Here is a 23,214-nt window from a genome sequence, read left to right as displayed (position 1 = left end):
TTCAATGTACATCAATACCTCGTACATGAAGGATTGATGTGCGATATAAAAGGGACCACGGAACATAAGTGGGTGAATTTAGTATCTTGAAGCTAGCACACTTTGTGGCCCTAACTGAGACGGGTTCTGTATTCCTTTATTCCAATCTCGGCTTATCTTATGTTCCAGAAGCCCAGATTTAAAATATTGAGGAATACTGTCCATCGAGTTTAGCGGATGCGTGGAAATTAATTGTCCCATATAGTATAATTACAGTTGACAAAGTTTTGGGACTAGTCCTTTAAGTGTGTAGCAAAGGGCTTTTCCCAGCAGCATCTTCTAACACCGATTCATACAGTGGAGTCACAATTTCGCGACACCGATGTTCATTAGAATATTTGGTTTGAATCCGAAGGTGAAGAAAATCGAGGTAAGTTAAAATATTCTTACTATCTATTTACATAAAGAACAGTGTTTGTGTGTTTGTAGCGGGCGGGCGTGTGGCAGACACCATGCGGGCGGTGTGGATTTGATTTTTATAGAAATTTCCTGTTTTGTTCTGATATTGCTGAAATTTTGCACCCTTGACCTTCAAAACCAGAGGAAGATCTCTCTCTATATAAGATCTTGGAAAACTTTGTGTAAAGCCAGGGCTTCAAATGGTAACAGAAAAAATAATGAGGTTCGTGTCACGAATCTCTTTTTATATATTCCAATGTTGATATTTTGTAAATTGTTGGTGACTATCAGAAGCTTTTCACTTTTCGCCCTCAGACATATACATTGTACACGACGCAGAAAAAATATATTATGTAAAAAAACATGGGCACACAATTTTTATATATTTAGATTGGAAATTATTATAACTTAGGCTTTTTTATGTCACATTATTAAATGAGTAAGGTTGGTGTTTTGCAAGTGGATTTTATAAAATATATAAATATATTTTTTATATCGATTGCTTGTTATTTTTATTTGGGAGAGTTAAAAATCACACAAAAAGGCTGCTGTTAAAATAGATTTGGAAATCGTTATTTTTGCGAAAATTCTACCTCTAAATTTTGGTGGCTGTGGTGATGTTTTCATTCCATTGACGGCTTGATTGGTTCAGTGCCAATCACTCCCATGGGCGGACCAATAGTACGTAATTTTTATGTTAACAAAAGCTCCTGGCCTCGAATGTGTTAAAAGTAAAATCTCCCGGATATTGGATTTTCTTCCGATATTCGGTATTTTTAAATCAAATTCTAACTTTCAATATAATCGGAAAATAAGCAACAGTACGCTACTGGTAGGTGTCTAGTGTAGAAAATAAAAGTTTTACTAAGCGCAAAATGAACTGAAAACCCTTTTACGTGAATCCATTGATTAATGATTCAATTTAACCAGTTCGCCGCCAGGATCTTTAATGAAACACAATTGATCCCTTAATACATTTAACCTTCAATCAATTTCGTACCTACGTTGTTTATAACAACCACTGGAGAAATTCACTCGGTCTTTTTAAATTAAAAAAATGTGTGTATAAAAATATAATATACCTATATATTTTTTAAGGTTTGATATAGCATTGAACCATCCTCCTGAGGGAATGGAGTCAACAGCGTTAACACATCAGCCACATTCTAATTGGATAGTACCGACATTTATTTCGTATATTAATTGCTATAAATTTTTAAAAAGTCACCACCAAGTTTATATAATGCATTTTCCGAGTTTCAGCTTGATCGGATGTCGTGAAGTGGGTTAATTTTCACTTTTAAGATTCCACTTTATTCATTCAATTACGAAAACAAAATTGAGATTCAAATAGATGTTCAATTTGAAACATGAAACAGAAAAATATAAGAAAGTAACGGTCTAATTCTGAGTTCGATTCCCAGTCGACACCGTTATATTTTTTATTTTTCTGTGTCTTGTTCTGTTTCATGTTTCCTCAAATCAAATCAGTTTTAATAAAATAGGTTTATTTAAAAATACACTACTGATAATTTTTTTTCCAAACTTAAACAATCACACAGTGTAAAATATTATATTTCGGAGTAGTCCTAAGCGCGAGAATGAACCACATTCTCGTGATATAATATTCATGTTACCAGTATTACCTCGTGCATTAGTAAATATTCGTTCATGACTTCTAAAATATCTATTTGAAGTTGTATTGTAAATACCTACCTAGCTATGTATTTCTAGCGTAGTTCTCAATTGTATTTCTACGGTAGAAACTGTCGCAACGTCACATCGTCACAGGTGCAGCAATTGACAATTGTACTGCATATAATTCTATGAATAATTCATTCAAAACACGAACACATGGTGAAAAGTCAGCTTTTAGCAATAATCTGTTTTAATACTATTATGTTTACAATTCAAATACGCAACAAGTGTAAAGTTATCCAATATTTACAAATATTTACAAATTCGTTAGAATAAAAAGAAGTTGCTGTTTCTTCTGAAAAATTCAACGTTTAACCTTGGGCAAGTACATATCAATATATTACTGATATTAAAGACCTTACTAATAAATGTGTTTTAAGTTTTACACAACTGATAAAGAACAATGTATGAATAGTAAATAGTTGTTGTGTAAAATTAATAAAAAAAACCTCTATTAGTGTGGCTGAGAGTGTTTAAAAAATTGAATATCTGCAAAAGAAAAAGAAAATCTAACCGTGAAAGTAAAAGTCCATACACGCTTTCATTCGATTTTTAACACATTTTAACTATTAAATAATTTTGTAAATATGTAATTACGTGGAAGTGTATGTTTTAAATATTAAGAAAAACTGTTTTGTAGAATCTACATAAATGCTGGCATGTTAGCTTCTAAGCTTTGTACTATTTTTTGTAAACACTACATAATATTCGTGTACTTATGTTTGTACAGATAAAACAAATAAAGCAAGATGGGTTGTTTCGCGGAATTTGAACAATTCATTGAATTTCAAAATTCATTTTCTGGTTCTGTGAAAGCCTTATACAAGTTATATTATTATATAATTATAAGCTAGTTGCTAGACAGAACTGAAATAATAAAAGAACTTGAAAAAAATCTTTCAGAGAGCTTGGTAACTTTGAGATTTGAAGAATTGTTCAAATTCTCCTAAGAAGTTAGTATTGGAAACAATTAAATAATATAAATCTCGAGACACCGAAACCATCAGTATTATTGTTCGTGTAAGAACGAATGAAATTTTAGAAATCACGATTAACAATCAAGAAGAATGTCAATGTTTTCGTAGCCTTTTAGCGTAGCTTAGCCTTTGCCTCCACTCAAATTATTGCTGTTATTGGAGTACGTTAGTTTTGCCCTTGATTGATTGGACCATTTCAATTAATAATCGCTTTCAATATTTTTAGCCTGTAATATTAAATTAGTTTATGAAATTCGGAAGTACGACAAAACCGGCAATCCATTATTTGTAAAATTAATCAAATTGCTATTTCTGAAATTTAAAACGTGATTACCATTATGATTGAATGGTAGGCATCTATATATTTTGATCATCTTTTAAAATAGTATATACTTGTTCGTTATTTAAAGAAACCCCTGTATAAAAAGTTAATTTAATCAAATAGGGGAAGGTAGATCTACCGTGAAAAAAATCGAAACAAATATTTATGTAAAAATTAATTTCCTCAGACGCAAGACATTGCTCCAGATTCATAATAAGTTATATTACAATTCCTGAAACAAAGAATCCCGAATAATAAAGGCTTCATGTAACTCAACTAACTTAACTGATAAAGTTGGCCATATGTCCCTTGAGTGTTATTCCTTGGAATCGATTTGTTGTTAACGAACGAATCTTCAAAAACTTATTTTTGATTTAATATCGGTTGATCTTTTAGAACCTCAGAAATCGCCGGAACTACAGTTTTTTTTCGTAAATATATCAATAACTCTTATTACGATGTTGTTGACACGAAAAATTGTATTTTTTCAGTTTCATTTATAATAATAAATAAGGAGAAATCCACGGTGTTGCCAGGGCTTTATGCAGAGTTTTTTGGATTCAACAGTAATGTCGCTCTAAATTTTAACGTCGAGTGTGCTAAATTTCACCAAGAAATATCAAAAATCTGCTTAAAAGTATGGCAAAAGTTTTTGGAGTAGTTTTTTCAAAATATTATGAAGACAGTGATCTTACTCTCGAAGGTTTTGCATAATTTTATCAATATCGGACAAAAACTGTAGATAGAACTGAAATCTTCAGTCCGGCACTGCTTTCAATCAAACTGTTGGGGAAATTCCTACTTTATTGGCATTTTAATATTACGTCTAAAGCATTAATAAGTACAATAGGCATTAATAACTTGGGATAAAGGTTCAACTTAACGCGTAAATGTTTTTTTTTATCTAAAGTATTAACAAAAAGATCCAATGAACCGATGTCGTTAACTTAAGTGTAATCGTGTATTGTTGTTTTTACTGCCCTGACATAAATGGCTGGATGATCTTCAGTTTCCAATCTAGAAAAGTGTATTTTTAAAGGGGACCTTTTATCTCGTATTGAGAGTTTACTGAACATTACATAACGAAGGTTTACAAGCCAGTTACATGAAATAAAAAGGTTCATGTAGAAATTTCTCTCACTCGTTCATGTTTTGCAATACATAATAATATATTATTTCAACACGATATCTGGTGATAAAACGCGGTTTATCTTTTACACATTTAACATGTCCCTTACAAAATAGGTACCTATGTAAAATGCATTATTGAGATTCTCTTACCTTCTGTAACCGGTTAATTGATGAAGGTGTATTTCAAAACCCAAAATAATAGAGATATGTTTTTTGTAAGGTAAGTTTGCGGTAGAAGGGTAGCATTCTTTATTTTTTAATCTGCTACAGGTGCTTTGAAATTAGTGGCAGTAATTTTTGACCCATTTCGCTTCGCTAAATGCATCATTTCTGAATAGTTATATTTTTTCTAAAAAAAACTACACATTTTTTTACATTAACACCACACAAGAGGCCATAAGGAAAATCATTTCCCTCGGGGCCTATGTCCTATTCGGTGATGCTGTGTGGAGGGTTATTTTTAAGAAAGGAATGAGAGGAAATTATGGGAAGGAAAACGGTAAAGGTGACGGACGTATGAATCCATGAAATCCATCCCTCCCGCTCAGAGATGTGCTTTATTTCAAATAAATCCATTTCAAATGGAAATGCAAAATGCAAAATGGGTATTTTCCATTTTACATTTTAAATGGTTTTTTAAAAACCATTTTGTATTTTGCATTTTAAATACTTTTCTTAATGCATTTTCCATTTTAAATGCTTTTTGCAACATTCTTCCTACTTTCTCCACTCATCTTTTTTTCATAAGCCCCAAATATCAGTCGGTCCTCAACCTCGCTATGAGAGATAATTTACATTTGTCAAGTTGCTCCCTGGTAGGAGCCCTGGCAATTGAGTGATACCATTACAAAAAATACTGATTCAAATACTGAACATGGGGCCATGACGCTGTAATATTAAATGTTAGATAGCAGTTTCTATGTTTTTACGTTAGCAACATTAGTCCCGCGGAAATTTTTTGTGGTTTCATAATCTGTAGTCGTGGTGTTTTTGGATTTACCATCATGTAATATGTTCTACATTGATGTCCACTGTTAAAAGACAAAATTGTTTAAAAATTTTATAATTATTTTAATTGTTCGACCTGAGAAACCATTTTGCATTTTCAATGCATTTTGAAAATAGGTATTTTGCATTTTGCATTTGAAATGCTTTTCTAAAAACCATTTTGCATTTTGCATTTTCAAATGGAAAAGTTTTGACCCATTTCCATTTTGCATTTCAAATGGTTTTGGGTACCCATTTTGCACATCTCTGCTCCCGCTGCGGTGGAAGGCGATAGGTGCAGCTGGAGACGTCATAGGATCTCACTTTATCGGCCCGCCACGCAGCTGATGAGTAGGTGCACACGTCGCCAAGAATTGAACACATCTCCCGATAAACCTGGGCCCCCTTTCTAAGTCACCAAACGTAACGAACCACTTGGGGTGACCTATGGAAGAGTCATTACCCATACCCGCCTACGAAATTGAAACAAACCAGGAAGAACAAATTTATTGATTTGTCACAAATCAACTACACCTTTAAAATTTTCCCCTTTAAAATCATTTATTCAACGATGGAAATATTATGTCCTACCGACCATTGTTGGTACGAGTATAATCGAGCCAAAATATTAATCCAGCTGTCGTCACTAAAATGGAACAGTGACATTTGCAATCCGGCTGTTGGCTGCTAAATTATCTATTTGTCGACTATGTGTAACAGTTAAAAGATAAGGAATTCAAATACAAATCATCGCTTTAATTCGTTTTTACTTTAGTTTTAGTTAATAAAATAACGTGAAGATCATCAATATTTCTTCTTTTTAGGATGTGATACTTGAGAACCGTAAATAACTTAAAATGTGTTTTCTACTTTTTTATTCTACGTGACAAAGTAGCAAATTACTTTTTTAATATGTATGTTTAATCTTTGATCTGAGAAGCGAACATTCTCCCCTATCCAGTGTTTTTTGACAGTGTTCATACTAGGCGAATTTGTTAGAGCCATAGACATCCTTATTGTTAGAATTTCCTTAGCATTAAATCTGGAGATCATTTCGACAAGCTGGAGGCAAACCATGTGACCATATATTTGGCACCAGGCGGGTTCGAGAATACTTTGAATAAACTATGAAATCAGTAGTACGTTGATCACCGACGAGCGCACATTGAAATAACCGGACCATGCGCAGAAAAGTAAAGTTAGCTAAGGAAGAATTTTGCAGCGCTGTTCATTGTGGGACTTTCTGCGCAGAATCTGAATGTTTGTTCCTAAACGAATCGCCTGACGTAACCAAAAGTAGTATTAAATTTTTTTACCCGATTTCGGATATGTAGTTAAGTTTTTTATAAAAAGAACTAGTAAGATTTTATTTTTGAGTACCTAATGGTGATATTACAATGCGAGTTGCCTGTACACTGTCAGATTCATTTATTTACAAACCGAAAGTGGGACGGTCACGCCGCAAGTTTGTTTGTTTCCCTTTCCTTGTTAATTTGAATGTCTACGGTTAGGGTGTATATCGGCAGTTCGCGGAATTCTGCCTAGTTTTACTAAAGCGTTCTGCGAAACCCAACCAAGTTCTGTTATTCTGTAAATAATATTAATTTACTATTTTGTTTCTACAAACGATTTTCAAACTAAAGGACAATGCTATATTGGGTGTATCCAATAAACACAAGGCCATGTTGTCAATATTTATTCAAGTTGAAAAAATCCACGTTTTCACCAATGCTTGAAAACATAATCCGCATACGCATAGTGCGATATAGTGAGACATAAATTTTCAATTGATAGTTCAAATCAAAATACTTGTTTCAATCTATGTGCCAACTTATTTCATTTATCTTACCATTATGTGTGATAAGACTGATAAGGCATTGAATGAAACTCAATTCAAACGTTTTTGGTATTGGTAGCGGAAACAACACATAAGAATTCTTCGCGCAATCATAATATTATGTGAACGGATGTAATTATAACAAATTATGTATGAAGGTCGGTATAATTTGACGCTGTGCGTTTCCTTTTGATAGAAATCTGCGCGGATAAATCTGTTTGAACATGGACTTGCGAGATAAAACAAAATTATTATTCCGTGTCTGTTCATAGTGAAGGGAAGTATTAACCACGGCATTCAAAATTTAGTTAAATTATGTATGAATTATTAAACTTATGTACCTACTTAAAACAGATCTCCCTGGAATAGTTGTTATGACTTAGAATTCGATGAATTGTTTTGTTTAATGAACTTACACAAAAGATTCAAAACTATCGTTGTTAATTAAGCTATACATGAGTTCCCCTCGTATAACTTTTGACAGGCCAAGATGACAAACAAAACGTCTGTAACAAAGTGGGTCTTCCGACGATCCCATGCATTTTTCATTAGTCTTATGGGCTTTTAAACTATAGAAATTCCAATTATTCAGTCAATTATTAATGGAATCTTATGAATTTGCGCAGGAATACGTAAAATACTAAAATGATATGAAAAGTATTTAAGCTAATATAAGGAGGATAGTAATTTTGGATACTACCTACTCCCCCACTTGGCTGCGGGATAGTTATCTGAGGAAATATGTATATTAGGGTGTCCCAGGACATAAGGAAGAATTTTTTTTCATGAATTTAAATATGCATACCCTCTTATTTTATTCCATTTGATCCCAATAACTCATATAATAAATATTATTTTGATTAAACACCGGCAACCCGTGCCGACTTGATGCCAAACATATGGTACAGAGAATATGGAAGGATTTTCAACTTTCATTTTTGTCGGAAAATAAAATTTAAAAATGCACAAATGTTCAATTTTGTAGTATTTTATATTAAAAAAATGGTTTATTGATTAAATTTTTTCTTCATAGTTTGTTTTTTACAGTCAGGATAAATCTTCCGGTGTTCCTGAACGCATCGTAAAAAAAATTATTTGTGTTCCTCTTCGACCGTGAGATTAAGCCATGAAAATCTTGCATTAACTTAACAGTTCTTTCAGCTGTATCATTCACTACCCTCAGCGGCGACACCTTCTTTCTGACTTCTTGATACGAAGCATTATTTGACCATATCGTAGGGAATTCGTTAAGAAAACTGGAATCTGTTTTCAGACGATCAAACAAATACTTGCTCTTGACTGTAATGAAGTCGTAAATATTTTTCTCTGAAACAAAAGTCATTAAATTATGATATGAACAAAAACCTCAATACAAAACATAATTTAAACTACTTAATAAACTTACCATACAATTTACCACCAAGATCTTCCTTCGATGGGATGTAACGTTTGTCATGGGTTGATAAATTATTTTTTTTTGATATTTCGAGCATTTTTATTTTAGTTGTTTGATCCACAGCATCGTCAAACAGCGATAAAATAGATCCTTCATCGATTAAATACCATAACTGCTTACTGAACAGAAATAAAGCTGCCATTGAGATGTTTTCATCAATTTTTTCTTAAGCCTTCATCGATGTCGAAAAGTCCTGGTAAGGTGCTTTAACTGCTATAATACATTGTAACCATGGCTTGACATAGGATGTTACTATGAACAGGCAAACGTCTAAAAGTGCCGCCTTATCCTTACCGGTAATTTTAAATTGCGCACAAATGAATGATATTTTCAAGGAATAAAGCGCCTTTGCCATCCATCGAGAACCTGGAAGCCGAATCTTAAATTTTCTCGTTGTATCTCCTCCTAAAACTAGCACACAGAGCTCTAAAAACTCTCAATAGTAATCTCCAAGTATTTTTGTTGTCAGTGCAGTACCGTAAAAGTCAAGCAAATCATCGATTTCAGAAGCGGTTAGGTGCAATATGAGATTTTCTCTGTAGCACTGAATTTTATCGGGATCAACATTTTTACAGTTATCTCGAAACTTTTTGAAGAGTGGTATGTCAGGGCTTGTAGTCACTTGACTGATTTTTACTCCAAACACAGCTTTTAATGCCAACTATGGCTATATTTGGTATATATTGACAGTTAAATTCACTTTCCAGATATTGTAGAACAAAACTTCAAGAACTTGTCCATTAGATGGCAGTTTAGAACCCGATATTTGGTGTTTTACGACTCCTATTAAAAATATACTCTTTTTAGAAGTGCGTTAATCTAACAACATCTTGCCTGAACGAGTGATTTTCGTTTACTAACAAAATAGCAAGTTACTACAAGCTCATCAACACGTTTGCTCGCTGGCGTCTTAATGTACAAGTACTGACATCTTTCGATGCAAGTCGGCACGGGTTGCAGTTGTCCAAAGTAAACGAATTTTTTTAAAAGTGTTTTGTCATTATTAAAACAAAATTAGAGGGTATGCGTTCAAAAATAACAACTTTAATTTTTTTGGGACACCCTAATGTATATGTACTGGGTTAAGCAACATAGAGCAAAATACTACAAACTCAGGCCATATTCATGTATAATAAATAACGTATGGAATTATTTCATAAGCGGTTATACCTTATACTTATAACTTCTTCAAAAGCATTACAAATATTGTTTATATATTTATTGGATTGCTTCGTAAGTTCCATTATGTAACTGGCAACGTTATATCATTATGAATATCTTTTTGACATATCTATTACATTGTATAATATCTTCCTAAAACACGACTATAATTCGAATAAGAATCATTATCTTTGTGACCCATTTCAATCAAAATCGTATTATTATTGCTGACTGCCACAATCCCCAAGCACCCGCATGTAGCCAGTAGCCAATCGCCATAGGCCTCAGCTTACCGGATAATTAATTACCATTGTCCCGATTAATCCTTATAAAATATAATAGGTACAGATTACTTCCCGAGGTACTTAAGTAAATAATAAAGCGTCATACGGGTTAGCTGAATTACTTGTGATGACACAATTCGAAGTTTTAGCCAAAATGCTGCACCACTCTTTTTTACGAGTATAAGTGGCACAAAATAATATCATATCATATTTATATCTTCACGTTTTATTTAATTACAAACAATAATTGACAACACAACAATATTTTTAACTACTATGTTCAGTGCAAAGGGATAAGGTAGAGTTATAAATAAATACACAATATTACACAATTTAAATAAAGTATAAATCATAAATCTCTCTAGATTATCTACGTTAAATTTAAGTTATATTGAAATCCTTTTATCTTTTGAATGATAAACTAATGTTTATACGACAAGGTTTTTTTATCCATAGAACAAAGGATAAAAAATTATTTAAGCAATAATTAGTCGCCTGATATATCCATACAAATTGAAAATGTAAAAAATATATATATAATAAGCAGTAATTGTTGATGGAAGTACTAGTACACATTGAATTATTTGGCGTGTTGGAAATAAGCTGACGTAGATTGTAATATTTCACCTCTTTTCGCCTCTTTTCGTTATTCTTTTATTTGTTTAAAACAATATAAGATTTTCTTCTCTCTTGGCTATGACCGATATTAAAATTTTTTTCTAAGGCTTTGCATATGTGTTCGCAGGGATGGAAAATTCCTCCCCTACAACACATAAGCCTCCATGAAAATTGGACCCTTTTCTTTGATATCTACAGAAAGCTACTTAGAGCTCTCTTGTACTATATATCTTTATAGACATATGTACTTAACTAATTAATACGTTATTTACGAACTTGAACGCAAATATTTCCGTATTTATATTGTAATTAAATTCCATCAAACGTTGTGTAATTTTTTGATTTATGATATAGGATTTTAATTACCTTCATTTTTTTGTGGTAACCCCCTTGGTTCTGATCGAGGTGTTGAGTTTCACAATTTAATTGGCCTTTCCATTGCAAACCTAGACTTAAATGAATTCCCTGAATGCGCTAACTTTCCTATTGTAATTATTCTGATTCCCTGCACCCTAACAAAGTCGTAGTTAAACGCTGATAAAAGATATTATACATGTTTATTTGGACAGGTAATTAAATATAACTCAAATGGTTAATTGTTAGTAAATTTGATTTTGGTAAACTCTTGTGTCTGTTTGGCGCCACTCCTTTATGATTCTGCTGCTATAAGATACATGTAAAGATTGATTTAGTAGGTTAATGTAATTAGTTAATTGCATATTTGACGAACTCGGAATAGCCCATTTGCTGGCATAATTTGGCTCCAAATCCTCCTGCAAGTAAACGAGATGATCTTGAGTCAACGAGAAATTCGCACAATCCTTTGACACGGCTCTTTGATTGATACCTAAGTTATCGCGTCCCAAAAAGCCTTCCACGTCATCATGCACTGCCTTCAAGTTTCCCCTCGAGTCCCGATACCCCCAAATTCCGACCCCTCCTTGGACTACAATTTACTTAGGGCGAACCGGTTTCGTCCTATATACAATCATATACTCACGGTTGGTGTGGACTTACGGGTCGTGAATCCTCATTCCACGTTTAAAAGAAGATGCGAGAGTGGTCCAGAAGACCTAAAATGCAAGCTGTATGCAGGTCCGCATCCTCCAGTAAACAGTACATACGAATAAATATATGTATACATACAGTTTGGGAAAGGTTTATAACTCGCAATACGAGGCTATCTACCTCGCATTCCAAGCTCGGATCTCGCACGAAGAGTTCTGCGAAACTCTAGGATTGGTAACCGAATATATACGTAAGAATAAGGTTATACTAATAAATACTAGTAGAATAAGATATTATTTGATAGTTTGTTTTGGAGAGCTATCGAACTCCAGGCTTTTTGTTTGGTTTTGACGTTTTTATTTAAGAGAATCGCCATCTCTATTTGATTTGGTTAATGGTCTTGTTGTAGGAGCGACCACTGCCTCCTGTTTGATGAACTGTATTTGTTTTAAATTTTTCCTCCAGGGTTCAACATTAATTTTTGTTCATCCTATCCCGTGATTTTCCAATTGTTTCAAGTAGTTGATTGCCACATTAGAGAGTACTCGACTCTCAAATGTCTCAGGCAACTGATGGGGTTCTGTATGAGCACCCAATCAATAATATTCAAATGTTTCGTATAATTATTCGATATAATCCTACTAACCCGTGATTTTCCAATTGTTGATTGTGAATGATAAGTATTTGTAAGCACGCAGCTTCCAGCTGTTTCAGGTAACTAATAAAAATCTATGCGATTATCTAATCAATGATATTTAAATGTTTCATGTAATTTTTCGATATAAATCTTGCTAACCCGTGATTTTTCAATTGTCGTTTGTGATTGATAGGTATTTGAGAGCACGCATCTTCCAGCTGTTTCGGGTAATTAATAAAATCCTTTGAGACTAACTAATTATGGCCAAGGTCGTTTCCAAACTATGCGGTTGACCCAATTCTCCAGTGATCCTTTGTTTTATCAACAAATTGAACAATGTAAACATCTCATCTGACCCACTAACCCAGATGTGAGATTGTTTATTTTAAAAATTATCTCGCGCTCTCCTTGTGATTCAGTTTTGCTACCGTTTATTGTGCATAGTTAATTTAAATATTTTTTAATTCCTTTATTGAAGTGCCGTCTTAAAATATAATTTATAGAGTAGTACAGTATGCTCAAACAATATTTACAGCTTAAGGCGAAACTTAATGCTAAATCACTATTTTCATTAAACTTTATAACGAATTGGTTTACATTAAGAGTACCAAAAATATGCTTTACATAAATTGAAGGTTTTCCTATCGTTTCGCTTGAGTAGAATACAAATAAATAAATAAATTACTCAATAAAAAATATAAATGTAAACTTCTAAAAAATGTATTTTTCAATAGAAATGTATGAACGCGTAAAGGAAACAACTTTTTAAAAATACAGTATTATAGCTAAGATTATCGGTGACAGTTTCACATGAATAACTTTTTTTGCTTTTTTATAAAATTATTTACAAAATAAATTAAAAAAAAGTTTAGTGCTTGAAATCAAACGTTTCTTGACTCCGTTTGTCAAGCGATTTTAATGCCTATTACCTACAATATAAGGTATACAAAGAATATACACATTTTTAAGTAATAAAATGAAAGGCGAAGCACTGCGAAGTAATGCAAATGCATGTATTTTTGGTTTGAAAATTGAACGCTTAGAAATATTTTCGATGCTTTAATTATTATCTGCGAGTAGAACACATCTTGGCCTTTGAAACAATTTATATGCCCGAACTAACTAATAAAATAAAACACATTTTTGGCTCTGTTTTATTCTTGTATAAAACAAAACTGGCATGTGTTAAGCGGAAATTTAAACCCAATTGCCATCTACATAAGCAGTGTTATTGTTAGCGGCCCTATTCCAAATGTTATACGACGTAGTGTATCGCCGCATATATACGTACACTAAGTACAGGATTTACAGAGTGGCAGATGCTCTCATTATCACCTTGGTGAAAGACTACCACTCAGAATCGACTGTGGTCATTTTTAGTAAACAGATCTGAATAGCCAGTTACTTCCCAATTTCCCTCTTTTCCATCTCCTTTCCTTCCCCACCCGTTTTTAGTCTCTTAACATACCCCGAATAGGAATTCCATAGTCCCACTTGTTCCGGACAGTTGGAAGCTGTTGGGACTCTTGTGCGGCATTCACGTAAAAAAGATAATTGTCAGATAAATTGTATTTTTGACCTTTTCATTACGTATACTTTTTTGCATTATACAGGGTGTATCGACAAGTACCCGACAAACTTTAACCAGCTATTCCTCAGCACATTTGTAGTAAAAAATGTTATGGGCGCTTTGCTGTCCGGTAACATTTTTTTACATTAAAAACAAAAAAATAAATAAAAAATCCACACTCCGTCACTGTCATTCGCATTGTGTCAAAAAGAGTCCTCGCTTTTTCGTACACACTAAATAATAATACTTAAAAATGAGACGAATGGTGCCGTGCCATTTCGTTGTGATTGTAAAAGCGCGCCAACGTAGGTACGTACGTACATTATTCAACGAAACTCGAACAAAATATTGCCAGACGGGTTTTCAAACTTTGAAAAAGGATAAAACATTGGTGACATGTGGTGAAAATATGAATTGTAAATTTTTTATTAAAAAAAAAGTTACCGGACAGCAAAGGGCCCATAACATTTTTTACTCCAAATGTGCTGAGGAATAGCTGGTTAAAGTTTGTCTGGTACGTGCCGATACACCATGTATGCTTAGTATTATTATTGTGTATCACTTGAATTTTTTTAAACATGATCAATAATGTGAGTGATCGGACGCCACTGATCTTTAATTGCTTTTTGTGCACGGGAAAGAGATGGGTATTGCTTATTACGATACGTAAGTATGTTCTAACCTTGTGGCTTGAACAAAACAATAATTTACTAAAGAGCTACTTCACTTAGCATGTACATTTTTAAATATCCATTTACTACTTATGATTATTGTAATTTAACAAATATAATAGATATTTTTTGTCTAGAGTTATTGATTGCAAACACTGATTGTATTTACTGTTCATAACGACTTTAATGGCATTATAAATATTTCATTGTAAGCTGTGAAAAGTAAAATAGTTGTAACTAAGAATACATAATATTTTGACCCTTTAGATTGTATTTACTAAAACAATGTGAATTCAATAAAATAACAAAATTTATTATAACAAAAGAAAGTTTTTTCATGAAGATCTTTTTTTTGGTTAGCTTAAGCTAGGTTTTGTAAGTTTTGAGGTAGGTCTTGCAGGGGTGACAATTAATTTGTCTCCGTCAAGTTATCAAATGCCACAGAGTACGTACCATAAAATGTTCCGAGTGGCAAAAAACTGTACGCGGGAATTAATTATAATATTAATATTAATTATTAATTATGTCAAACTGTTCTTATTTCGTTTGATATATATCCTGGTATTAATTAAGACGACTGGTCAAAGTATTCAACTCAATAAAAATAATTACCTTTTCATAATTCCTTTTACGATTCTGCCAAAGTATAACATCACAACTGCCATTCTACAAATAAATCAACACTCCTCACACACTAACTCTAAACCAGTCTTTAATTCATATACCAGCACAAAACACAAAATCAAATACACTTATCAACATCTACTAACACGACTAAATTTGGAATTAACTCCTTGCAATACATTGCAAAGAAGCAATACAACGCATTAATTACCTAGTAATCTAAAACTTCCGGCAACGAACAAAAAACATTGGAAAAAGCTCTTAAAAGCTATTTCCTCAGCAGTTTTATTAATTACAAGTAGACTTGCTGACTTTTTAAGGGATAGGTCGATTCAGGCGGTTGCTGACGGTTTCACCTCTTCCTCGCACTCCATAAATGCTGGCGTCCCACAGGGATCGGTTCTGTCTCCGACTTTGTTTTTGTTGCACATCAATGACCTTTTGACATGTGCACCGATTCATTGTTACGCGGATGACAGTACAGTTCATGATAGCTTTTTGTTTGACAAGCCCCCAAAGGGCACACAAACTCCAACGGCTCGGAGGGCTTTGAAGCAGAGAATGGACGGTTATCTCGAGAGTATTTCCTCCTGGGGTAAAAATAATCTCGTCGAATTTAATGTTTCAAAGACCCAATCCTGTCTGATTACGTCTAAAAGGGATCCAAATGATAATCTAGTCTCCTTCAACGGAAGCAATCTTCCGAACAGGCCTTCCATTGATATGCTTGGTGTAACTATAAGTGACCAGCTCAGGTACGGGGGCTCCATCGAAGCTAGAGTAAAGTTGGCCTCTCAGAAGCTGGGCGTACTGTACAGGGCCCGCAGATACTTTAATAGTACACAACTGCTCACCCTGTACAAATCGCAAGTGCGCCCTACTGTCGAATTTGGCAGCCATCTCTGGTCTGGAGCCCCAAAATACCTGAAAAAAACCCTTGACTCTGTGCAGAAACGGGCGGTCCGTTTGATAGATTCCCCAATCTTAACAAACGGACTGCAATCTTTAGAGCACAGGCGTCAGGTAGGTATGCTGTCCTTGTTCTATCGGTATTACAATGGAAGATGCTCTGAGGAACTAGCGTCATTGATCCCTTCGGCACCGGTGCGTAGTCGGGATACACGCCAAACGCGCGCCCAACATTTGTACACAGTTGACACTTGTCACATGAGAACGGGTCGCTTCTATGATTCGTTCTTAAGTTCAACAGCTCGGCTGTGGAACGAACTGCCGGCCTCTGTGTTTCCTCCCTCCTACAAGATGGGACTCTTCAAGACCCATGTTCACTCCTTCCTCTCCACAAAAAGACCCTCCACACAGCATCCCCAAAGATGACATAGGCCCTGAGGGAAATTATTTTCTTCAGGGCCTCCTGTGTGGAGTAAATATAAAAAAAAAAAAAAAGTTATATTTTTGAAGCATATACTAAAACCATTTATTATGCATTCGGATATGTACTTACCAGATCAGTATATATTATAAATACTTAGAGGCATGAAAAACAATCTTTAAGGTAGGTACTTATTTAAAATACTAGGAAATTATAAAATAACCGAAACAAAAATAAATTATATTAAGTAGCTTAAACAGTTTCTTAAAAAAATTAAAGCAAAATTTGAAATAGTACATATTGTAGATGATAAGACAGAGTATTCGTTTTAAATGTACATACACACTCTGGTGTATTTTTTTCAATGTGTATTTTTTCTTCTTTTTAAGATATGAATTTACTTATTTTTAGGAAGTTCATTACAAAACTTTTTCATTGCAACTTCCTATTTTAAAAGAAATGTTTTAGAGATCTCCACGCACTTTTGATTAAATCTTGTATGTTTTCTTCATATTCTGCGAATTTCAGTTTCTGAGAGCGTGTATTCCTAATTGTAATAATCAAGTTGGAGAGTTTAGGAACACCTGGGAACTCGGTTCTCGAGGAGGTTCATTAACGTCCTGTATTTATTCTCAAATTTCACTATTTAAAAAGTTCCAAAAGAAACTTGGGGCAATTCAATGTTTGGGAAAGTTTTTTTTCACTGAAAATTTTCACCGTTCAACCTTTCAATGATCTCAAGAGAAAATGATATTTTTACATAAATGATTTAAAACTTACGGAAATGTGTCTTAACAGGTTCCGGTGATTATTGTGAGTACTGTGTGGAAATCAGCTTCTCGATACTCCTGACAAGTTGTTTAAGAAAGAAATACATACGTATAAGAACTTTTGGTTAAGTGCTTTGTTTATTGTAAATAAAATAGGTACCTACCTGTATACGAGGATTAGACAGAAATAAGTCCATTTACGAAGGTTTGTTTTCTCAATCCAACAAATTGATTTTTCTAACTTTTAAAGTAATCTTTTATTGAATATCTCGTATTTATGTAACTTAGCCGCTTGGAGAAAGACAAAGGAAGTTTAGATAGGAGAAAACATCCGCGAGTCGAACCACGAAATATGGTAAAGGAAGGAAGCAACCGCAAGCGGCGTTTCGCGCCGTTGAGACAATCTGTAAATGATATATGCGACAAAAAATTAATTTCTAATCTAAATCTACCGCTACTTTCTACTCGAGATTCTTATTCTAATCCTTTTTAAATAACTGAATAATTTCATAGACTGTCCTCAATAGTTAAGTGCTATAAATGTCCGTGTCCCTGTTAAATCTACTCGACTCCACCATCTTTTCCATTGTGACAATCATAGCACTAACTATTCATGTCACTTATCACTAGCGCAATTTCGTCAAACTGCCAATACATACCTTTTCGATATATTTAAAACCCCTCCATCCTAAATCAAATAAAAAATAATTAGCTGTGAATATAACTGATATGTTTCTGAATTACGTTTGTATTTATTGAACTGATATGTATTATACTATGTACTGATACGTTATTTCTGTATAAGAATTGAACATTTTTGGCATGCGTTATGTTTGTAAAAATCCAACGAACGTTCAATAAATAAACAATTTTTTTTAAAAGACGTTGAAACTTATGCGAAGCCGGATGATAACTACTAGTAGTAAATAAATATTTATCAAACTCAGTTGTATCCTTGGGTGTATGTCCTTATTGATCTACAGCAAAGTGTTCATCATCGCCATTCCAAAAACTTACTGCAGACCAAGAGGCCTGAAGCCGCGCTATTTCCGCCTGAGAATTCGTTGGACCAACGTTCTAATAATTGAATTATCATGAATCATGAGTTATAGGAAAGTTCACGGTCACCGGGCACAGAACGTCGGGCGTCGGATGCGACGGACGCCGACGTACCACACCGCACGCACGCCGTGCCGCGCGCCGGCCCGGACCGCCCACGCGGACCTGCGTTGTGATTGTGAGACCAATCAAATGCCGACTGGCAGAATATGTGTCAAGACATTATTGGACATATGCTAACAGGCTGCTTAAAATGATCAAATTGAAAATAATGGGTCAGTAGATGATTGAAGTTGATTCGTCCATTTCTTTCTAATTTGAATACTGGGAGCAGTATTTATTCAGGATATTTGCAGTGAACTATCTCGACTAGGGTTCCATGATAACTCAATACAGTGACAATTCAACACACTTTTTAAAAGTGATATATAGTCATTAGAAACGATGAAAAAAAAGTTTAACCTAACCTATACCTAACCTAACCTAACCTACGTAACCCAGTTAATAAGGTTTTTGATTGATCACTTTCCATGACTTTATATAACTTTTTATAGATGTGATGATTTATCCGGTCACCCTCAACTAGATATAAAGCAAAAATCAATACACAATTTTTAATAATACTAAGCTTTCATGAAGTTTTAGTCTGAGCGAAACTTGGTTGACATCAACAATTTTAAACGGCAGGCTTTGTTGTGGCTCGAATAAAGGTGGCTTTTTATGTGTATTTGTTTTCTTTACTACTGAAAATTATTGTTTTATAAAGCTATATTATATTTAAAAACGATATAAAATTTAAATGATGCAAAAAAATTATAATTGAAGACAATAATACTAACGACTCTCAAACGAAAGATGTGAAACAGATAAAACAGAAAAAGATTCAGTGGCATCTAGGAATTGATCCCAGGACATCTTCGCCGTCGGGGAAGTGCTCTGACCACTGAGCTAATTCGACCATATCAACTCAATTAATTAATGTAATTTTTAACTGCATCATACTTCGATTGATAGCTATCGACATAATCTTTATTTTCTTGAAGCATTTTTTTAATCATATTTTGAATGTCCGTTACCTTTTTATTTTCTGTATCTTGTTCTGTTTGATGTTTAGTTTAGATTTATTAATATTATCTTCTTCTTCAATGATATAGTTATTTTAATCGTATGTTTGACAAGAATATATATTTGAAATAGGTACCTTCCTCTTAAAATCTATTATATTCCTCACCGCTGCTGATTGAAACAAATTTGAAATAAGTTTGGACTACCTCAATCATGTCTTTTTGGTTTCCAAAAAATTTCACCACAACCCGTTTTATGTCCAGAAGGTTTGATAGTTCCTACACTATATTTATTGTGCAGGTAAGTAAATAAGTACCCATATAACATTACGATACAATAATGGTTGTAGTAGAGATGGTCCTCTCATTAGTTATTTTTCTAGTGAAACATGTCTTTATTTGCTGTTCTATCATTATTTTTTCTTTTGTATTTCTACCCTATTCACCGTGCTTTGCTATAAGGTAACAAGGCCTTTAGTGATGTAAAGCCGAATCTTTTATTATGCTTCTGACCGTTTATAAGTAAATATCAGTCACGAAATCACGATAAAATAAATGTTTTATAAGTGGAATATCCCAGAAAAGGCTTGCTACCCATTTTTTTTAAATTCTTCAACATCACGCGTTTTCGCTTCAAATAAGTCACGTGAATTTGTTAAGTTATTTTTACTTTAACCAAATCGTGATATATCACTTTATTGAATTGATAGTTTGTTACACACTTTCGCGTCTGGCAAGCTGACAAGAATTTTCCGATTTAAAACATCTGGATAATTTCAATGGCAAATCTTTATTCTTGCTACGTTTTAACTTATAATTTTTTGACGTTGTTAACGATAAAAATAATACATGGGTACAACAAAAGTTTTCTCATAATGGAAAACTTCTTAAAGATGTTTTAAATGGTTCGGATTTTGCGTATCTCAGTTCATTATCCAGGAGAGAGTTAGCATAGTCCCCGGTAGGTGCAAATGAGGTAAAGGACTTCCAATTATTTATATTTTTTCATTTCTTTGTAAAAGCTTTTTCATTGTGTAGAACTTTGCTGTTTATTTTCTTTGTATGTCGTTGAAAATAACATGGTTGGTGATTTTTCTTACAAAACAGCGATGTTCAGTGGACAGAAATTTTGAAATGTTAACTCACCTTCTAATTACTTTTACTTTTTTCTTCTTTCCCTAGACCGATAGCTAAACACCAAACACATTGCAAATTGGCATTCATTGTTCCAATTTGAGACTGTTCAGATAGCCAGATTTGATGGTCGACCTTACGTCAATACTAATTTGAGCCAAAACTTTCAATGAATTATTGAATCGACTCGTCACAAAGCCCATGACATGAATAATTCATCATCCGTCCCAAACCCAATTGGGCCTTTTTTAAATGACGTCAGAATAATAAATACGTATTCCATAAAACGGCGTTTTAATTTTGCGTTTGTAATAGAGCTTCAAATTGAATACGTTCATTTAAAAAGTTCCTGCATTTAGACGGCATATTTGCGACATGTTTTCGTTTCTGGTTATGTGTGACATTGATTGATGTACCTAAGCGCGGCATAGTTGGAATTGAATTATTTTTATCTTCGATAGAGATAGAAGAGATTCCTAATGGTTTTGTAACAACTTTCTTACCTTAAGCTTTGAATTAATTCATCTACATATAATTCTCAATTTTGAATGTGATGACATCAAACCTGTAAAATGAAAAAGCAATGCATCAATTAGGCACCAAATTAGAACCTTTATCACAATGTTGACTTCTAAATAGGAATCTGTTTTCTGAAACAGAAAAAAATAAACTGAGCTCTAGTGTGTATCTAAATCTTTGAAATAGTTGTATCTGCCTGGAATTTAAGAAAACGTACTATTTTTCGACAGAGTTTGGCTAGTGAGCTATGGAGATAACCATTTAGGAGATAACAACGCCATATTGTTTATTCATTCTAATTTTAGCCGAAACTATGTACCGACTAAAAGAGGTTATACCGTTTATGATTTAAACAAAACGGTTTGACAATTTTAAATCATTTGATAATTAAAATTAAAAATTTACAATACACACATCGTATTTATGTCAGAACGGTAAAGTTATTGTAGAGGGTTTTATAATTTATTTATTTTAAATGTGAATACTTCACAAGTGCCAGTGAGACTTTACTTTTATATTTTGAGGTTGAAGGTGTTGGGGAGAGGGAAGAGATGGCGAAGAGGAAGGTGGAGCGCTATTCAGATCTGGTCACCAAACACGGCTAAAGCCATTTCAATCTTCCTAACAAGCCTTTGCACCGATGCATAATCGGATACACGCCAAAAGCGCGCCCAACATTTGTACATGGTTGAAATTTGTCACATGAGAACGGGTCGCTTCTACGACTGGTTCTTGAGTTCAACAGCTCGGCTCTGAAACAGTTTGCCGGACTTAATTTTTCCACCCTCTTACAACATGAATCTTTTCTTGACCCATGTTCACTCCTTCCTCGCCTCAAAAAACCCTTAATACAGCATCCCCAGAGATGACAAAGGCCCTAATAGAAATCATTTTTCTCAGAGTTAATGTATAAAAAGCAACGTTTCAATTTTGAATGGTGATCTTACACCAGGGTGATACTGAGAGTATCTTCCACCCTGGAACGTCGAAAGTTGTTGAAAGCCGTTGTCGAGAGGTAAGGCTCTCGACAACGGAGGCCGTCAAAAATATTTATTTATTGTTATCAAGTTTTATTTGAACTCCATTTTAATTTAAAGTTTTTCTCTTATATATATATATACCCAATCATATTATTTTTAAATTTATACAAAAACGATCTGCTGTGTAATTATTACAACGCATGACAGCTGTTTCGCCTTCTAAAGGCATTATCAAGTTAAGCAGTTTGATAATGCTTTTAGAAATCGACTGTCAGCTGTTTGTTACTCGTTATAATAATTACAGAGCAGAACTAGTTTATAAATAAAGTGTTCTTTTATAAATTGAATAATAATATTATTGAATATTTAAAAGAAAAACTTGAAAATATATAAATATGTTCTCTACTTAGATTATGGAATTATTAGGACGGGTTGTTTCACAGAATTTGAACAATTCATCATATTTCAAAGTTGTTTTTCAAGTTCTGTGAAGGTTCTATTCAAGTTTTTGTTATTGTATCATTATTGGCCAGTTGCTTCACAAATCTGAAATAATAACAGAACTTTAATAAAACGTTCACAGAACTTGTTCGGCAATATAAACCATCCAAACGAACTCCCTTTCCTGACTTTTTATATTCAAAGTTAATTATTTCCATATAGTAATCCAGGGAGCCAGGGCTAAGAATGGAATCCTTGGGTAAACTGAGATATTTGCCAAGACATAATATTAAAGATGAATGTAAAAGCTGGAACCTTAGACAAACGGAATGTAAATTGAACCAAAGCACTAGAGGAAGCCGGGATTGCTGAATATAGGTTATTTTCGAGGATATGCTCGAACGTAAATGGTGAAATGGGGAAGGGCGCAGAATTTAGACTTACATCTCGTACGTCGTACATATTGCAAAGGTAAATCTGTAGGAACAATATTGCCTT

The 23,214-nt window shown here is 33.7% G+C and overlaps 1 protein-coding gene across 1 annotated transcript in view; it reads left to right on the top strand.

Annotated features, from left to right (window-relative positions):
• Positions 1–23,214, top strand: part of rdgA (retinal degeneration A) — a 539,333-nt gene that overhangs the window by 268,264 nt on the left and 247,855 nt on the right. Inside the window, exon 5 of the mRNA XM_089632263.1 lies at positions 1,261–1,276. Coding sequence (XP_089488389.1) covers positions 1,261–1,276 — 16 coding nt within the window. The remainder of the gene's footprint in view (positions 1–1,260; positions 1,277–23,214) is intronic.

Source organism: Hesperophylax consimilis, chromosome 5, assembly GCF_061612785.1.
Source record: "Hesperophylax consimilis isolate HC1 chromosome 5, BYU_Hcon_1.0, whole genome shotgun sequence".
In the NCBI taxonomy this organism is placed as follows: Eukaryota; Metazoa; Arthropoda; class Insecta; order Trichoptera; family Limnephilidae; genus Hesperophylax; species Hesperophylax consimilis.
This window is presented reverse-complemented; position numbering and strand designations above follow the sequence as displayed.